This window comes from Oryctolagus cuniculus, chromosome 21, assembly GCF_964237555.1.
Source record: "Oryctolagus cuniculus chromosome 21, mOryCun1.1, whole genome shotgun sequence".
NCBI lineage: Eukaryota > Metazoa > Chordata > Mammalia > Lagomorpha > Leporidae > Oryctolagus > Oryctolagus cuniculus.
The window spans coordinates 13,441,784-13,454,071 of record NC_091452.1 but is presented as its reverse complement, the minus strand read 5'-3'; the positions used below and the strand labels follow the sequence as shown (position 1 = coordinate 13,454,071).

Below are 12,288 nucleotides of genomic sequence, written 5' to 3'. Positions count from 1 at the left end.
CGCAGACCCCGCTATCCCCCCAGGGTTTTCCCTCCCGAGATCCGAGATCCGCGACGGGGGTGGGCGTGGATGTCGCTCAGGTCTGAGTCCTCCGACGCACACCCAGCTTGGCTTGCACCTGCTTCTATCCAGAGCCGGGAGGGGCGCAGGAGGGGAGAGGCACGACGCGCGTGCCCGTGCCCGCTGCCCCGGGCACCTGGGAACGCAGCCGAGGGCTCCCGGGCCCCCTCCCCGAGGCTTCCGGCGCCCGGGGCGGGGCGCTGCCCACGCCCCGCAGTGCGCGAAGCCGGCGTGCGCTAGGACCGCGGCGCGCTCCCGCCGCCGCTATATGAGGCCGAGCTCGGGCCCCACGCGGAACCCGAGGCTCCGAGGCGTCCCCGGCTTCCCGACCCGCCGTGGACCCGAGGCCGGAGCGGCCGCTGCGCAGCCGAGACAGCCCGGGGCCTGCGAGGGACACGCGCCCCGGGGGTCCCCGCCGCCGGCACCATGGGGGCTGCCCACTCCGCGTCCGAGGAGGTGCGAGAGCTCCAGGGCAAGACCGGCTGTGAGTACCCCAGGGGGGCGGCGCGGGGACCCCGGCTCGGCGGCCGCGCGGTGTGACCTTGGGCCGGTGGCTGGCCCTCTCTGCGCCTCAGTCTCCCCGTCTTTCGAATGGGTCCCCGCCGGCCACTTTGCGGGCTGCGGCCGCTCAGCCCGGGAGTTGCCGGGGATTGCGGGGTGGGGAGGGGCAGGGCCCAGGCGGCCCCCGTGCGGGGCGGCGCCCCGGGCCCGGAGAGCGAGCGCGGGGGCCGTGCACCTGGAGCGCGCCGCGCACCTGCGAGTCGTTTGGGTTCGTGGCGCGCGGGGGCGGAAAGTTTTGAAATCGGCCGGGTCTGGGCGAGAGCCGGGCTCTGGCGCTCCCCGCCTGTGTGACCTTAGGCGGGAGGTTCGGGGTCTCTGCACTTCCCCCCGCCCTCCCGTCCGCGACGTGGGCTCGGGTGGGCCACCCCCCGCGGCTCTCCGTGGGGCCGCAGCGAGACAGCGCCCGCGGAACACTTGGCCGGGCGCCCCGCGTCCCCCTCCGAGCTCGCTCAGACTCCCGGGACCGCAGAGGCTGCGCGCCCCGCATCCCGGCCGGGGCGGGGCGCCCGCAGGGAAGTGACGGCAGGAAGCGGCTGGGCGCCCGAGTTCAGCCGGGCTGGGTTCCGCCCGGGGTTGGGGGGCGCTGCAGGTGGGGAGGGGGCGAGCACTGGAGGTCGGGGTTGTGGGCAGAGTGGCCTTGGCGAACCCTTGAACCCTGGCGGCTCCGCGCCCCGCGCCGTGTGACCTTGGGCTGGTCCCTGTACCTCTCTGCTCACTTTGGTTGTGTGTGCCGTGGGCGATGAGATCGGGGAGCTGCACCCGGGGCGGGGCGGGCGCTGGCTCCCAGGGCGCAGGAGCGGCACCCCCGGGAGCGCTGAGCCCCCTCTCAGCACCACTTTGCAGGGGTCTGGTGGGGACATGGCAGAAAGCCCGCAGTAGCCGGAGTGGGGGAGAGAGAGGGAAGGGGGGGAACACGTGCACGCGAACCCCGCTTCCCGGGATGCATTTTCCATGCACAGATCTAGAACGGCCCCCAGCCGGCGGAGGGGAGGTGTGCTGTGGGTCTGTGGCTCGGTGGGCGTCTTGTTCCGTGAAAAGCAAGCGAGCGAGAGAGCAGTGTGGGCTCACCGCGTGCGTGGGGGTGGCTCCGTGAGGCTGGCAGCCACACACACCCTGGGTACTTGCCTGCGGAAGGGGTGAAGCCGCCGGGCTCCCCCACTGCCCGCCGCGTTGCTTGCATTTTGAGCCGCAGGAGCCGCTGACTTCGCGAAGTTCTGTGCCCCTCGATGCCCATGCGGAGGCTGCTGGAGCCAGGAGGGTGGCAGCCCCCGGCCGGGTCCTGCCCGGGTGCCTCCTGCTGCCTGGAGGTGGCTGGGGAGGGCTCCCAGCTGCCGGGCTGGGCTGCGGGAATTCCACCTGCTGCTGGCTTTGACAGGGGCGGGGAGCACAGAGGGGCAGGGACGGTGTGGGTTTCCTGGGGCCAGCGTCCTGCAGGGATGGCAGAGGCTGGGCCCCTGCTCTGTGGCTTTCCTTCTCCTGCAGTGTGGTTTCGCGTCTTGCCGCCCAGAGCTCAGATTTCACCCCCCAGGAGCACTTGTGCCTGTCCAGTAAATATTGACCCACCCGGGGCTGGAGGTTCAGAAGTGACCCGTAGGGGCTGATGTTCTGAGGGGCGACACCTCGCCAGTGTCAGCCCATGAGTGCTCTGTGCTGTGGACGGAGTGTGGGGAGCAGGGAGGAAGTGAATTTTGTCAGGGTCCACTCGGAGGGCTTCTTGGAGGAGGCAGCCGTGATAGGACCAAGGCAGGCAGGATTGCGTTGGTGACAGGAAGTGAGGATTGTGGGAGACAGGACCAGGGCTCAGGTTGTGGCAATATCCTGCCCTCCTGGGTCTCACTAGGTGCATGGCCCTGGGCAAGTCACGGGTGGGCCCTCAGTTGCCTTGACAGGAAATGGGCGCAGTAACGGGGAGTTAGGCTGGCGCGGAGGCCTCGGAGCAGAGCTGGGGAAGTGTGGGGTGCCGCTGGCTGCATGCCCCGTGGCGTCTGGGATCCTTCCCGGCTGCGCGACCTCGGGGTGCCCGCTGCGGGGACGTGGTGTGGTTACGGTCGGCCGGGGGTGTCAGCCTGCGGATCCAGGAACAGGGCCGTTCCTGGGCGTCCTTGGCAAGCGTCCCTGAGGACAGTCCCTGCCCTGGCCTCCCGCAGGCCCCTCCCTGCGCACCCTGGGGGCAGCCTTCCCTTCTTCTCAGGAGCACAGCCATTTCACAGATGAGACAACTGAGGCTCGGGGGGATAGAGCCAGGGGGTGCGGCCTCACAGCTGGCGGGCACCCAGAGGAGCTGGGGCCTGTAGGATCCCTACCCCCACTTTCTCCCGGTCCCTGCACCTCTGCTGTCTGGGAACCCAGGAGGGCTGGGCAAGCCTGCGGTCATTCTCTGGTCCCCTGCCCGCAGCGCTGCCATCCTTACAACGGGTGCAGTTCCGTGTTCCCTGCAGGCCCCTCCCGAGCCCCCCCCCCAGGGTAAGATTCCAGAAGTTTCCTCTTAACCTGACTCCTTACAAAGCTGCCGGTGCTGCCCTGGCTGCCGGCCCCCAGCCTCCCGGGGCGCATGCCCACGTCCAGGGCTCCGGCAGACTGGCCGGCCTCGTCCCCCGCCCCCACTCCCTTGAATCCCTGCTCCCTGGGAACAGAGAGAACCTGTTCGTCCCCACCGTCTGCTGGCCCACTCCGCAGATACCCGCGACAGCCAAGGGCTGGGCCAGGCCCAAGCCAGGAGCCTTGGTCTCAACCTGGGCCCTCGGAGTGCTTGAACCATCATGTGCCGCCTCCCTCCTTCTGAAACCAAACAGAGCCGGGGCTCGGACCAGGCGCTTTGATGTGGGGTGTGGGCTTTCCAAGCGGGGTCTTAGCTGCTGTGCCAAACGTCCCCCACCCCCACCCCACAAAGCATTGCTCACGAGCTGCATCCCACAGCTGCCCTCGTCTGGCTGTGCACCTGGGCACCCCCCTCCACGCATGCTGGGCCCCCCTGGCTTCATCGTGGAGCCAGCCTCACCAGCCTCACCAGAAATAGGGCCGAGCAGTGGCTCGCCCACGCAGGGGCACCCACCGGCCTGCCGCCCACTCCCTCCCCCTCGCCTGCTGGAGTCTCACTGACTGATGGGAAGCCTAACTAAGCGTCCCCAGGCATGTTTGCTGAGCCAGGAAAGTGCACCCCACCGTGTGGTTCACGACAGCGTGGGCATCCTGCTGGCGGGCGTGTGGCTGTGTCTGAGCCTGCCTGTCCCACGCAGGCACGGGGCCGGGTGTGCAGTGAGCCCTGGAGGAAGACGGGGCCTTGGGGATCACTCGCCAGTGGGTTCCCCTTGACCACTGTGCGGTGGCCGCACTTCCTGCCCCCACCCCCCACCTCCTCATCTGCACCTGTTCCTGCAGTTTGAAAAAAATAAGAAAAATGGCTTCAGGGGGCCACCCCGCCCCCTTCTGCAAAACCGTTCCAACAGGCAGGTCTGCGTCGAGGAGAGAAGCTTCCTGAAAGAGAAAGAAAATAATTTGCAGATGGAGCGCTCAGACTGGGGGTAGTAATGGCTCCTGTTTGTTGGGAGCGTCTCTTGCCAAACGTGGAGCTGAGCCAGGCGGTTCCCCTGCAGGGGCTCCTGCAATGCTCCCAGGAGCGCTGCCTTTCCCATCTTACAGATGGGGAGACTGAGGCCCGAGAGAGGAGGGGACTTGCCCGAGCCACAGGCTAATGGTGGGAAGTAGCCGGGGTTCTGTTCATGCGTGGTCTCATCCAAGCCTCCCACTGTGTGTGTAGGGGTGGCAGAGGCCAAGGGAGGGTGGGTAGCTGGGATGGCTGGGGGGCTGGGTAGCTGGGATGGCAGGGGGGCTGGCCTGAGTCTGTGTGTGGGATTCTAGTCGTGGGCAGAGCGCAGCCTGGGCCCTCTCGCAGGCCCTGGAGACCAGGGGACCGAAGGCTTGGGCTCGAGTGGGTGGCATAGCAGATGCTCTGCTGGGGACAAGGGCTGGCTGGCCGGCCGGCCCCTCGCTTCAGTGCTGTCCCGCAAAGCAGGAAGGGCAAAAGAGCCAGCTGGCCGGACCTGCCGGCTCCCTCCCTGTTGCCCTGCAGCAGCTGTGGCCTCCCACGTCCCCACCCTGCCCCACCCACACCTTTTAACCTGAGAGGCAGAGAGACCCCAGACCTAGAGAGAGCTCCCATCCGCTGCCCCGCCTCCCGCGTGCCCACCGCTGGGCCTGACAGAAGCCGGAGACTCCGTCCAGGTCTCCCATGTGGGTGGTGGCAGGGGACCAAGCACTTGAGGGCAGGCGTGTCACTGTCGCCAGCTCGCAGATGACAGCAAGGGTCACTCAGACGCCGAGTGTGGAACCAGAATGCAAAGACCAGACCTGCCGGTGAGGTTTTCAAGTGCAGAGAGCCCAGAGCTGTCACACGGCACAGACGGAGGGGGCAAGAGGCGGAGCCCGTTATCTGGGTGAGGTCGTGGCGCCCCAGGGTGTCATTTGGGATGTTGTGCAGCTTGTAGATAAAGTGGGGTCTGCAGACAGAGAGGGTTGGTTCAAGGTGATGTAGAAAGTTCTAGAACTTGCCCCGGGACGCGCATGCTCCGTGGGAGGCTGTGTCGGGGGAGGGGGGAGCATGACTGGGAGGAAGAGGCAGGGATGTGCCACTGCCCCCGCGTTCCCCAGGGCCTTAGGGGGGGGCTCCCATCTGTCCTGGAAGGGTCTGTGAATGAAGGCGGGCGGCGGCACTGCACTCCCGGCCTCCCCAGCTCCGTGGCTCGGTCATGATTGGATGCCGTCACGTCCATCATCTTTGTGCCCCAGCCCCCACACTGGCCGGGGCTGTGGTTGTGAGTCTGGGGTCTCCAGAAAGCAGCAAGGACTGGAAGCAGTGCCCGGCGCTACCCACACGACACTTCACGTGTTGTTGATGGGGTGCGTCGGTGTCTGCCACCCCCAGCGGGGAGGCAGGTGCAGGAGCTCCGGAGCGCCCGCCACCTTGGGAAGGGGACAGGGCGCCTCCTGCCCACGCCGGTGGGGCTGCGTGAGACGGGGGGGGCGGGGCAGGGAGGTGCCCGGCCGCCCCAGGCCTGCCAGCCAGCCGGCCGCCTGCTCTCCCTTAATTACTGGTTCAGAAAGCAGAAGGTCACCTTAAGCACCAGGACAGAAAGGCTCTTTGTTGTCCCCACGGGGTGACCTCTGCAGGGCTTCTGGTCTGGGCACAGCTCCCTGGGAGGTGAGGGGAGCGCTCAGGAGACATCAGCACTGAGGTTTGGGACCAGGTCACAGGCAGCGGCTGGAAGGAGGCGGCGGCTTACTCCCGAGGGTGGCCTGGCTGGACAACCTGGCCCGTGTGCTGACGCTGGCAGGGGGTCCCCAAGCCCCCTAACCACAGACCCCTGAGTGAGTGCCTAGCCCTTCCAGGCCTCGCCTGCCCCGCGGGTCTAAGGCCTCGCTTGCCTCACCCTCGCCTGCCTCGCCCTCGCCTGCGTCCCTGGGGCCTCACAGTGGCAGGCGGCCTGGCTTTGGTCCTTGTCAGCAGGTGCAGTTGACGTGGCTCTGCCTGTTACTGTCCAGACAAGGGACTCTGCCTCCCTGAGCCTTGCTTTCCCCATCTGTAAAATGGGCCCTGAAGTAGATGCTGTGACGCGTTTGTGGTGAGGATTGAGGGTGGGTAAAGCGCTTAACGCGGTGTAAGTGCTCAGTGGCAGTTGGCAGGAGTCGGAGTTACACAGAGAAGGAGAGGCAGAGGTCTTCCATCCGCTGGTTCACTCCCAGATGGCTGCAATGGCCTGGGTTGGGCCAGGCTGAAGCCGGGGGCCAGGAGTTTCTTCCGGGTCTCCCACAGGAGCGTACCTGGGCCGTCTTCCGCTGCCTTTCCCCAGCAGTTAGCATGGAGCTGGATAGGAAGTGGAGCGGCTGGGACGTGAACCGATACCCCTATGGGATGCCAGCATTGCAGATGGCGGCTTTACCTGCTGCACAACTACACAGGCCCTGAACTAATTGTTTTGTTTGGCCGGCCGCTTAACTCCTGTGTAAGGACTTTCTAGGACTTTGTGTAGTAATTCATTCCATTTTCAATGAGCCTACAAGTCTCTAAGATTCACTTACTGCATTTGAAAGGCAGAGTTAAACAGATCTAACACCTTCACAGGCCACAGTAGACAGGCCTGGGTCAGGCTGAAGCCCCGAACCACAGCAGGGTCTCCTGTGTGGGTGGCAGGGGCTCCAGGTCTTGGGCCATCTTCTGCTGCGTTCCCAGGCACCTTAGCAGGGAGCTGGATCTGGGAGTGGAGCAGCCGGAGCCTGAACTGACGCTCGGGTGGAATGCCATGGTGGTAGCCTAACCCGTTGTGCCACAATGCCTGCCCCAAGTCTACCACAGGCTCAGCTGCTTCCCCTGCACCCTGCCACCTCCCTTAGCTCCTGGTGGTTTCTGGGATGGTAGAAAAACAGTTCTTGTCTGTTTCACACAGGGAACTGTCTTTGCTGTTGCGGCTTCTCCTAGGAGTTGCAGCTCACACAGGTTCAAGGCCACTGCCACTCCTCAGCCTCCACCTTAGCTCCCAGAGCCCAGGACATCTGATGCCCCTGGACCCCTTTCTTTCTGGTTTTTTTTTTTTTTTTAATATTTATTTTTTGAAAGTTATAGAGAGGCAGAGGTAGAGAGAGACCGAGAGGTCGTCCATCTGCTGGTTCACCCCCCTAAATGCCTGCAACGGCCAGAGCTGGGCTGATCCAAAGCCAGGAGCCTCTTCGGGGTCTTACACACAGGGGCAGGGGCCCAAGCACCTGGGCCATCTTCTGCTTTCCCAGGCCACTGCGGGGAGCTGGATCAGAAGTGGAGCAGCCGGGACTCGAACCAGCAGCCATGTGGGATTGCAGACTGGGGGGCTTTAGCCCGCTGTGTCGCAGCGCCGGCCCTGGGGCCCTTCTCACAGCAGCTGCCATGCACCCTGCTGAGTCCCAGTTCCCCCTTGCTTCTGGCTCCTGGGGGGTCCCCCTTCCTTGGAAGCTTAGCCGTGCATTAAACTTTTCCTGGTTTTGTGCGTTGGTTCCTGAGCTTGCAGGAAAGGCAGACTGCGTGCACGTAGCAGGAACTGCACTTCTTTATCTGAATGCCCCGCCGTGACAGGCCCTCGACCTTTAGATAAGCCATCTCTGCTGGTTTGCCCTCAGAATTAATCTGCGGCTGAGGGTAGTTCTAGAAGGACACCAGTTCTCCAAGTCTCTGTTGATTCATTGTTGCTTTTTTCCTTTCATTGTTGTTGCTTTTTTCCTTTCCATGTCCCTACACCTTTCATTGAAATGGAGACATCTGTGTTTGTGTTTTGAGAGGCAGAGAGGCCTAATCCTCCGCCTGCGGCGCCGGCACACCGGGTTCTAGTCCCGGTTGGGGTGCTGGATTCTGTCCCAGTTGCTCCTCTTCCAGGCCAGCTCTCTGCTGTGGCCCGGGAGGGCAGTGGAGGATGGCCCAGGTCCTTGGGCCCTGCACTCCATGGGAGACCAGAAGGAAGTGCCTGGCTCCTGGCTACCAGCCGTGGTGGCCATTTGTGGGGTGAACCAACGGAAGGAAGACCTTTCTCTCCTGTCCTCTCCTGTCCTCTCCTCTCCTCTCCTCTCCTCTCCTCTCCTCTCCTCTCCTCTCCTCTCCTCTCCTCTCTTGTCCTCTTCTCTACCCTCCCCTCCCCTCCCTTCCCCTCTCCCCTCCCCTCCCCTCCCCTCCCTGTCCAAAAAAAAAAAAAGGGGGGCAGAGAGTCACAGGCTCAGCTGAGGCTGGGCCAAGGCCATCACCTGTCCCTTGGGATGCACATTAGCAGGGAGCCGGGGTCGGGAGCCTGCGATTGAACCCAGGTTCTCCAGTGTGGGGGCGTGGGTGTCTGTCTGGTGCCTTTTCTGCTAGGCCAGGCCCCTGCCTCTGCCTTCGTTGCGTGAATGATGTGTGTGCTTCGTCACCTCCCAGTGTTGGCGCAGCACAGCAAACGCTCCTGAGAACAGAGTCTAGCGTCGACGGCCCCGGTCCCAGTCCTGCCTCCTGTAACGCTGTGACCACTGGCGGGCGACTGACCTTTCCCCAGACTCGACCTCTGGGAGGCAGGCGGTGTTAGCCCGGGGCTGAACAAGACTCTGCCTGCCCGGCGCTCGGCTCCGAGTCGGCGCTCACACGCGCGGGTGTCGTCCCTGTGGGAAGGGGAGCGTAGGTGAGCGAAGCCCGCGCTGCGGTGTTGGGCTCCTGCCCGCCCCCTCGGCCCTGTTCCCAGCTGCCTCGTTGCTCACGAGGAGCTTCCACTGGGAAACTTGAGAGTCTGTGGGAAACTGGAACTCAAAGATAAGTTTATTTTAGTGCAAAAAAAAAAAAAAAAAAAAAAAAAATCCAGGCGCATAAGGGGCTTTGACAAGTTCATGGAAAAAAACACGTTATGAAAAAACTATTCCTGGCTTCCATGATGCTTGTGCCAAAATAAATGTATCTTTCGGTCCACGGCCTGCGAACTCTCTGGTATTTGAAAGTGAAGTGCACTCGCTGTGACCCAGCCTCCGCGCCAGTGCTGAGCGCTGGAGGATCCCACACCGGTGCTAAGCAGCCCCTTGGCACCTGAGATTAAAATAAATGCCACCTCCGTGCCAACGGGGCCCGGGCAGCTGTTCCTGGGCGTTCCTCGGGGTTTGCACTGACAACGCGGGTTCAATTTTCTGCTTGAAGCCACAGCTCCGCACTGCAGAGCAGGGTGGGGTTCAGAACTTCCACCCAGATGCGTCCCTTCATTTGCTGTAAAATCCCGCGGCTGGGCGTGGTCTTTGATGTGTGCACATTTGGCTTGTGGTGGTCAAGGTGAAGGGAAGAAGCCAGCAGCCGGAGACGCGACACGTTCTGCACCTGCCAGGCGTGAGGGCAGGCCCGGGCGGGCTGGCCCCTGGGAGCCATGGAGCCCAGTCCCTGTCTGTCCCCCCACCCTGGAGCCTGAGATTAGTCACTGCTTTGGCGCTAGCCCAGGTGGCACACAACAAGTCGATACCTCCCTCCTGAGTCTGGAGCCAGCTGCACAGCCCAGATGGCATCATGGGATTGCTTTGGGACATTACGGTCAGAGCCACGGGCAACCCCAGCGCCTCACGCGGCTCCCAGCAGACGCAGGCTAAGTGTTTATGTGATTCATTTTTTTAAATATTTATTTTTATAGAAAGCTTTTATTTAATATAAATTTTGTAAATAAAACTTTTGGATTATAGTGGTTCTTCCCACCCCCAAACCATCTCACCTTCTACTCCCTCTCCCATCCCATTCTTCATTAAGATTCATTTTTAATTATATACAGAAAATCAACTCTATACTAAGTAAATATTTCAACAGTTTGCACCCACACACAAAGTATGAAGTACTGTTTTTTTTTTTTTAATTTTTTAATTTTTTGACATGCAGAGTGGACAGAGAGAGAGACAGAGAAAGGTCTTCCTTTACCGTTGGTTCACCCCCCAAGTGGCTGCTATAACCAGCACCTTGCAGCCGGTGCACTGCGCTGATCCGAAGCCAGGAGCCAGGTGCTTCTCCTCGTCTCCCATGCGGGTGCAGGGCCCAAGCACTTGGGCCATCCTCCACTGCTCTCCTGGGCCACAGCAGAGAGCTGGCCTGGAAGAGGAGCAGCCAGGACTAGAACCCAGCACCCATATGGGATGCTGGCGCTGCAGGTGGAGGATTAGCCTATTGAGCCGCGGCGCTGGCCTGAAGTACTGTTTGAAGACTAGTTTTCCCGTTAATTCACATAGTACAACACATTAAAGACAGAGGTCCTACATGGGGAGCAAATGCACAGTGAGTCCTGTTGTTTTAACAATTGAGACTCTTATTTATGACGTCAGTGATCACCTGAGGCTCTTGTCATGAGCTGCCAAGGCTATAGAAGCCTCTTGAGTTCACAAACTCCAACAGTATTTAGACAAGGCCATAATCACAGTGGACGTTCTCTCCTCCCTTCAGAGAAAGGTACCTCTTTCTTTGATGGCCCCTTCTTTCCACCGGGATCTCACTGTGATTCATTGTTAACACTGGGATAAAATTGACCATTTTAAACTCTACAGCTCAGGGGCGGGCGTCTGGCAGCACAGTTAGGACACCATTTGGGATGTCTGTGTCCCACGATAGAGCACTTGGGTTCTACTTCCTCTCCATTGCTGATTCTAGCCTCCTGCCACTGTGCCCCCTGGGAGGCTCACAATGTTGGGATGGAGTTCCCAGCCCTGGCAGTTGTGGGCATTTGGGGAGTGAACCAGCGGATGGGAGGTCTCTGTGTCTGCCTTTCATATAGATTAAAATTTTAAGTGTTCCGTTCAGTGCCATCGAGCACGTTTGCAGTGTCGTGCCAGCGTCACCACATCTATTTCCAGGACATCCTCATCACCCTGGAAAGAACCCCCATTGGCGGTCACTCTTTGTCCCTTCCTGCCCCAAACCCTGGCATCCCGGAGTCTGCTTCTCATCCCTGTGCATTTGCCTGTTCAGGGTGTTTCTCACGATCGGAAGGTAGACCAGGTGGCCTGTGTGCCTTCCATCCTTTGGTTGGCATTGTGTATTCCAGCTGCATCTGTGTGACAGCCCTCGTTGGAACCATGTGTCTTCTCATTGCTGAGTAACACTTCATTGTGTACACCCACCGGCTGTGATGCTTCTGGCTCTGGTGACCGAATCATGTCTGTGAGTTTGTGTCTTGTCACGTGCACATCCTCAGAAGGAGGGGCTGTCTTGTCTCTGTATTTGTGAGGAGGAAGCAGTCTTGGAGTTCAGCGGCTTGCTCGGTTTAGTAGGATGTGAAGCTGGCGATCCAACCAGCATCTCGTTCTCTTTAAGCAACAACAAACAAGTTTTTAATTATGAACCAGAGACAGAGATCTTCCATCCTCTGGTTCATTCCGCAAGTGCTTGTGATGGCCAGGGCTGGAACCAGCAACCAGGAACCAGGAACCAGGAACCGTGTCTGGGTCTCTGGTGTGGGTGGCAGGAACCCAACTATCGGCCATCCCCTCCTGCCTCCCGAGATACCCACAGGCAGGAAGCTGGACTCGGAAGCCGAGCCAGGACTTGAGTCAGGCGCTCCAACAGGAAATATGGACGTCCTAAGTGTTGTCCTTGCTGCTGGCCAGACGTCCACTGCACACAGGGGCATCTCTTGGCAGTGACATTGTGACTGAGCCTCCCTCTCTGGCCTGGCTCACCTCTGCATCCTGGGACTTCCACCCTGTCTCAGTTGGGTCCTGACCAGTCCGTGGAGAGCTTGGGTGGCCTTGGAAGCCACCAACCCCTTCCTGATGGTGGCCCTTGGTATCCTGGGGCCCGTGTCTGGGCTAACACAGCTGTTGGAGACAGCAGGTGGTGGGGCAGCTTAGGGAGCCCTGGAGGCAGCAACCAGCAAGCTTCCCACCATCCTCACTGCTGCCCCCTGGGCTGAGCCCCTCCACCTCCTGTTCACCTGGGTGCTGCACCTGTCACCTCTCGCAGGCTCCCAGTGACATCATCCATGTCCCCTTCCATCTGTTGCCAGGCGCTTGGCTTTTGTTCCTGGCTGGCATCCTCAGGAAAGCCTGGATGAAGCCCAGGGACCCTGACTGTGGGGATGATGGCCTCTGCCCACCCTTGCCTGCCTTCTCCCTCGCCCCCTTCCCACCTGCACTGAAGTCCCTGGGGCTCCCTGAGCCCTGCTCACCACCTCT

General features: G+C 61.4%; 1 protein-coding gene across 1 annotated transcript in view; it reads left to right on the top strand.

The window, feature by feature from the left end:
- Positions 1-315: 315 nt before the first annotated feature.
- TESC (tescalcin) overlaps positions 316-12,288 on the top strand; it is a 42,829-nt gene continuing 30,856 nt past the window's right edge. Inside the window, exon 1 of the mRNA XM_051826638.2 lies at positions 316-544. Within this exon, the coding sequence (XP_051682598.1) occupies positions 487-544 (58 nt within the window). The 5' untranslated portion in view covers positions 316-486. The remainder of the gene's footprint in view (positions 545-12,288) is intronic.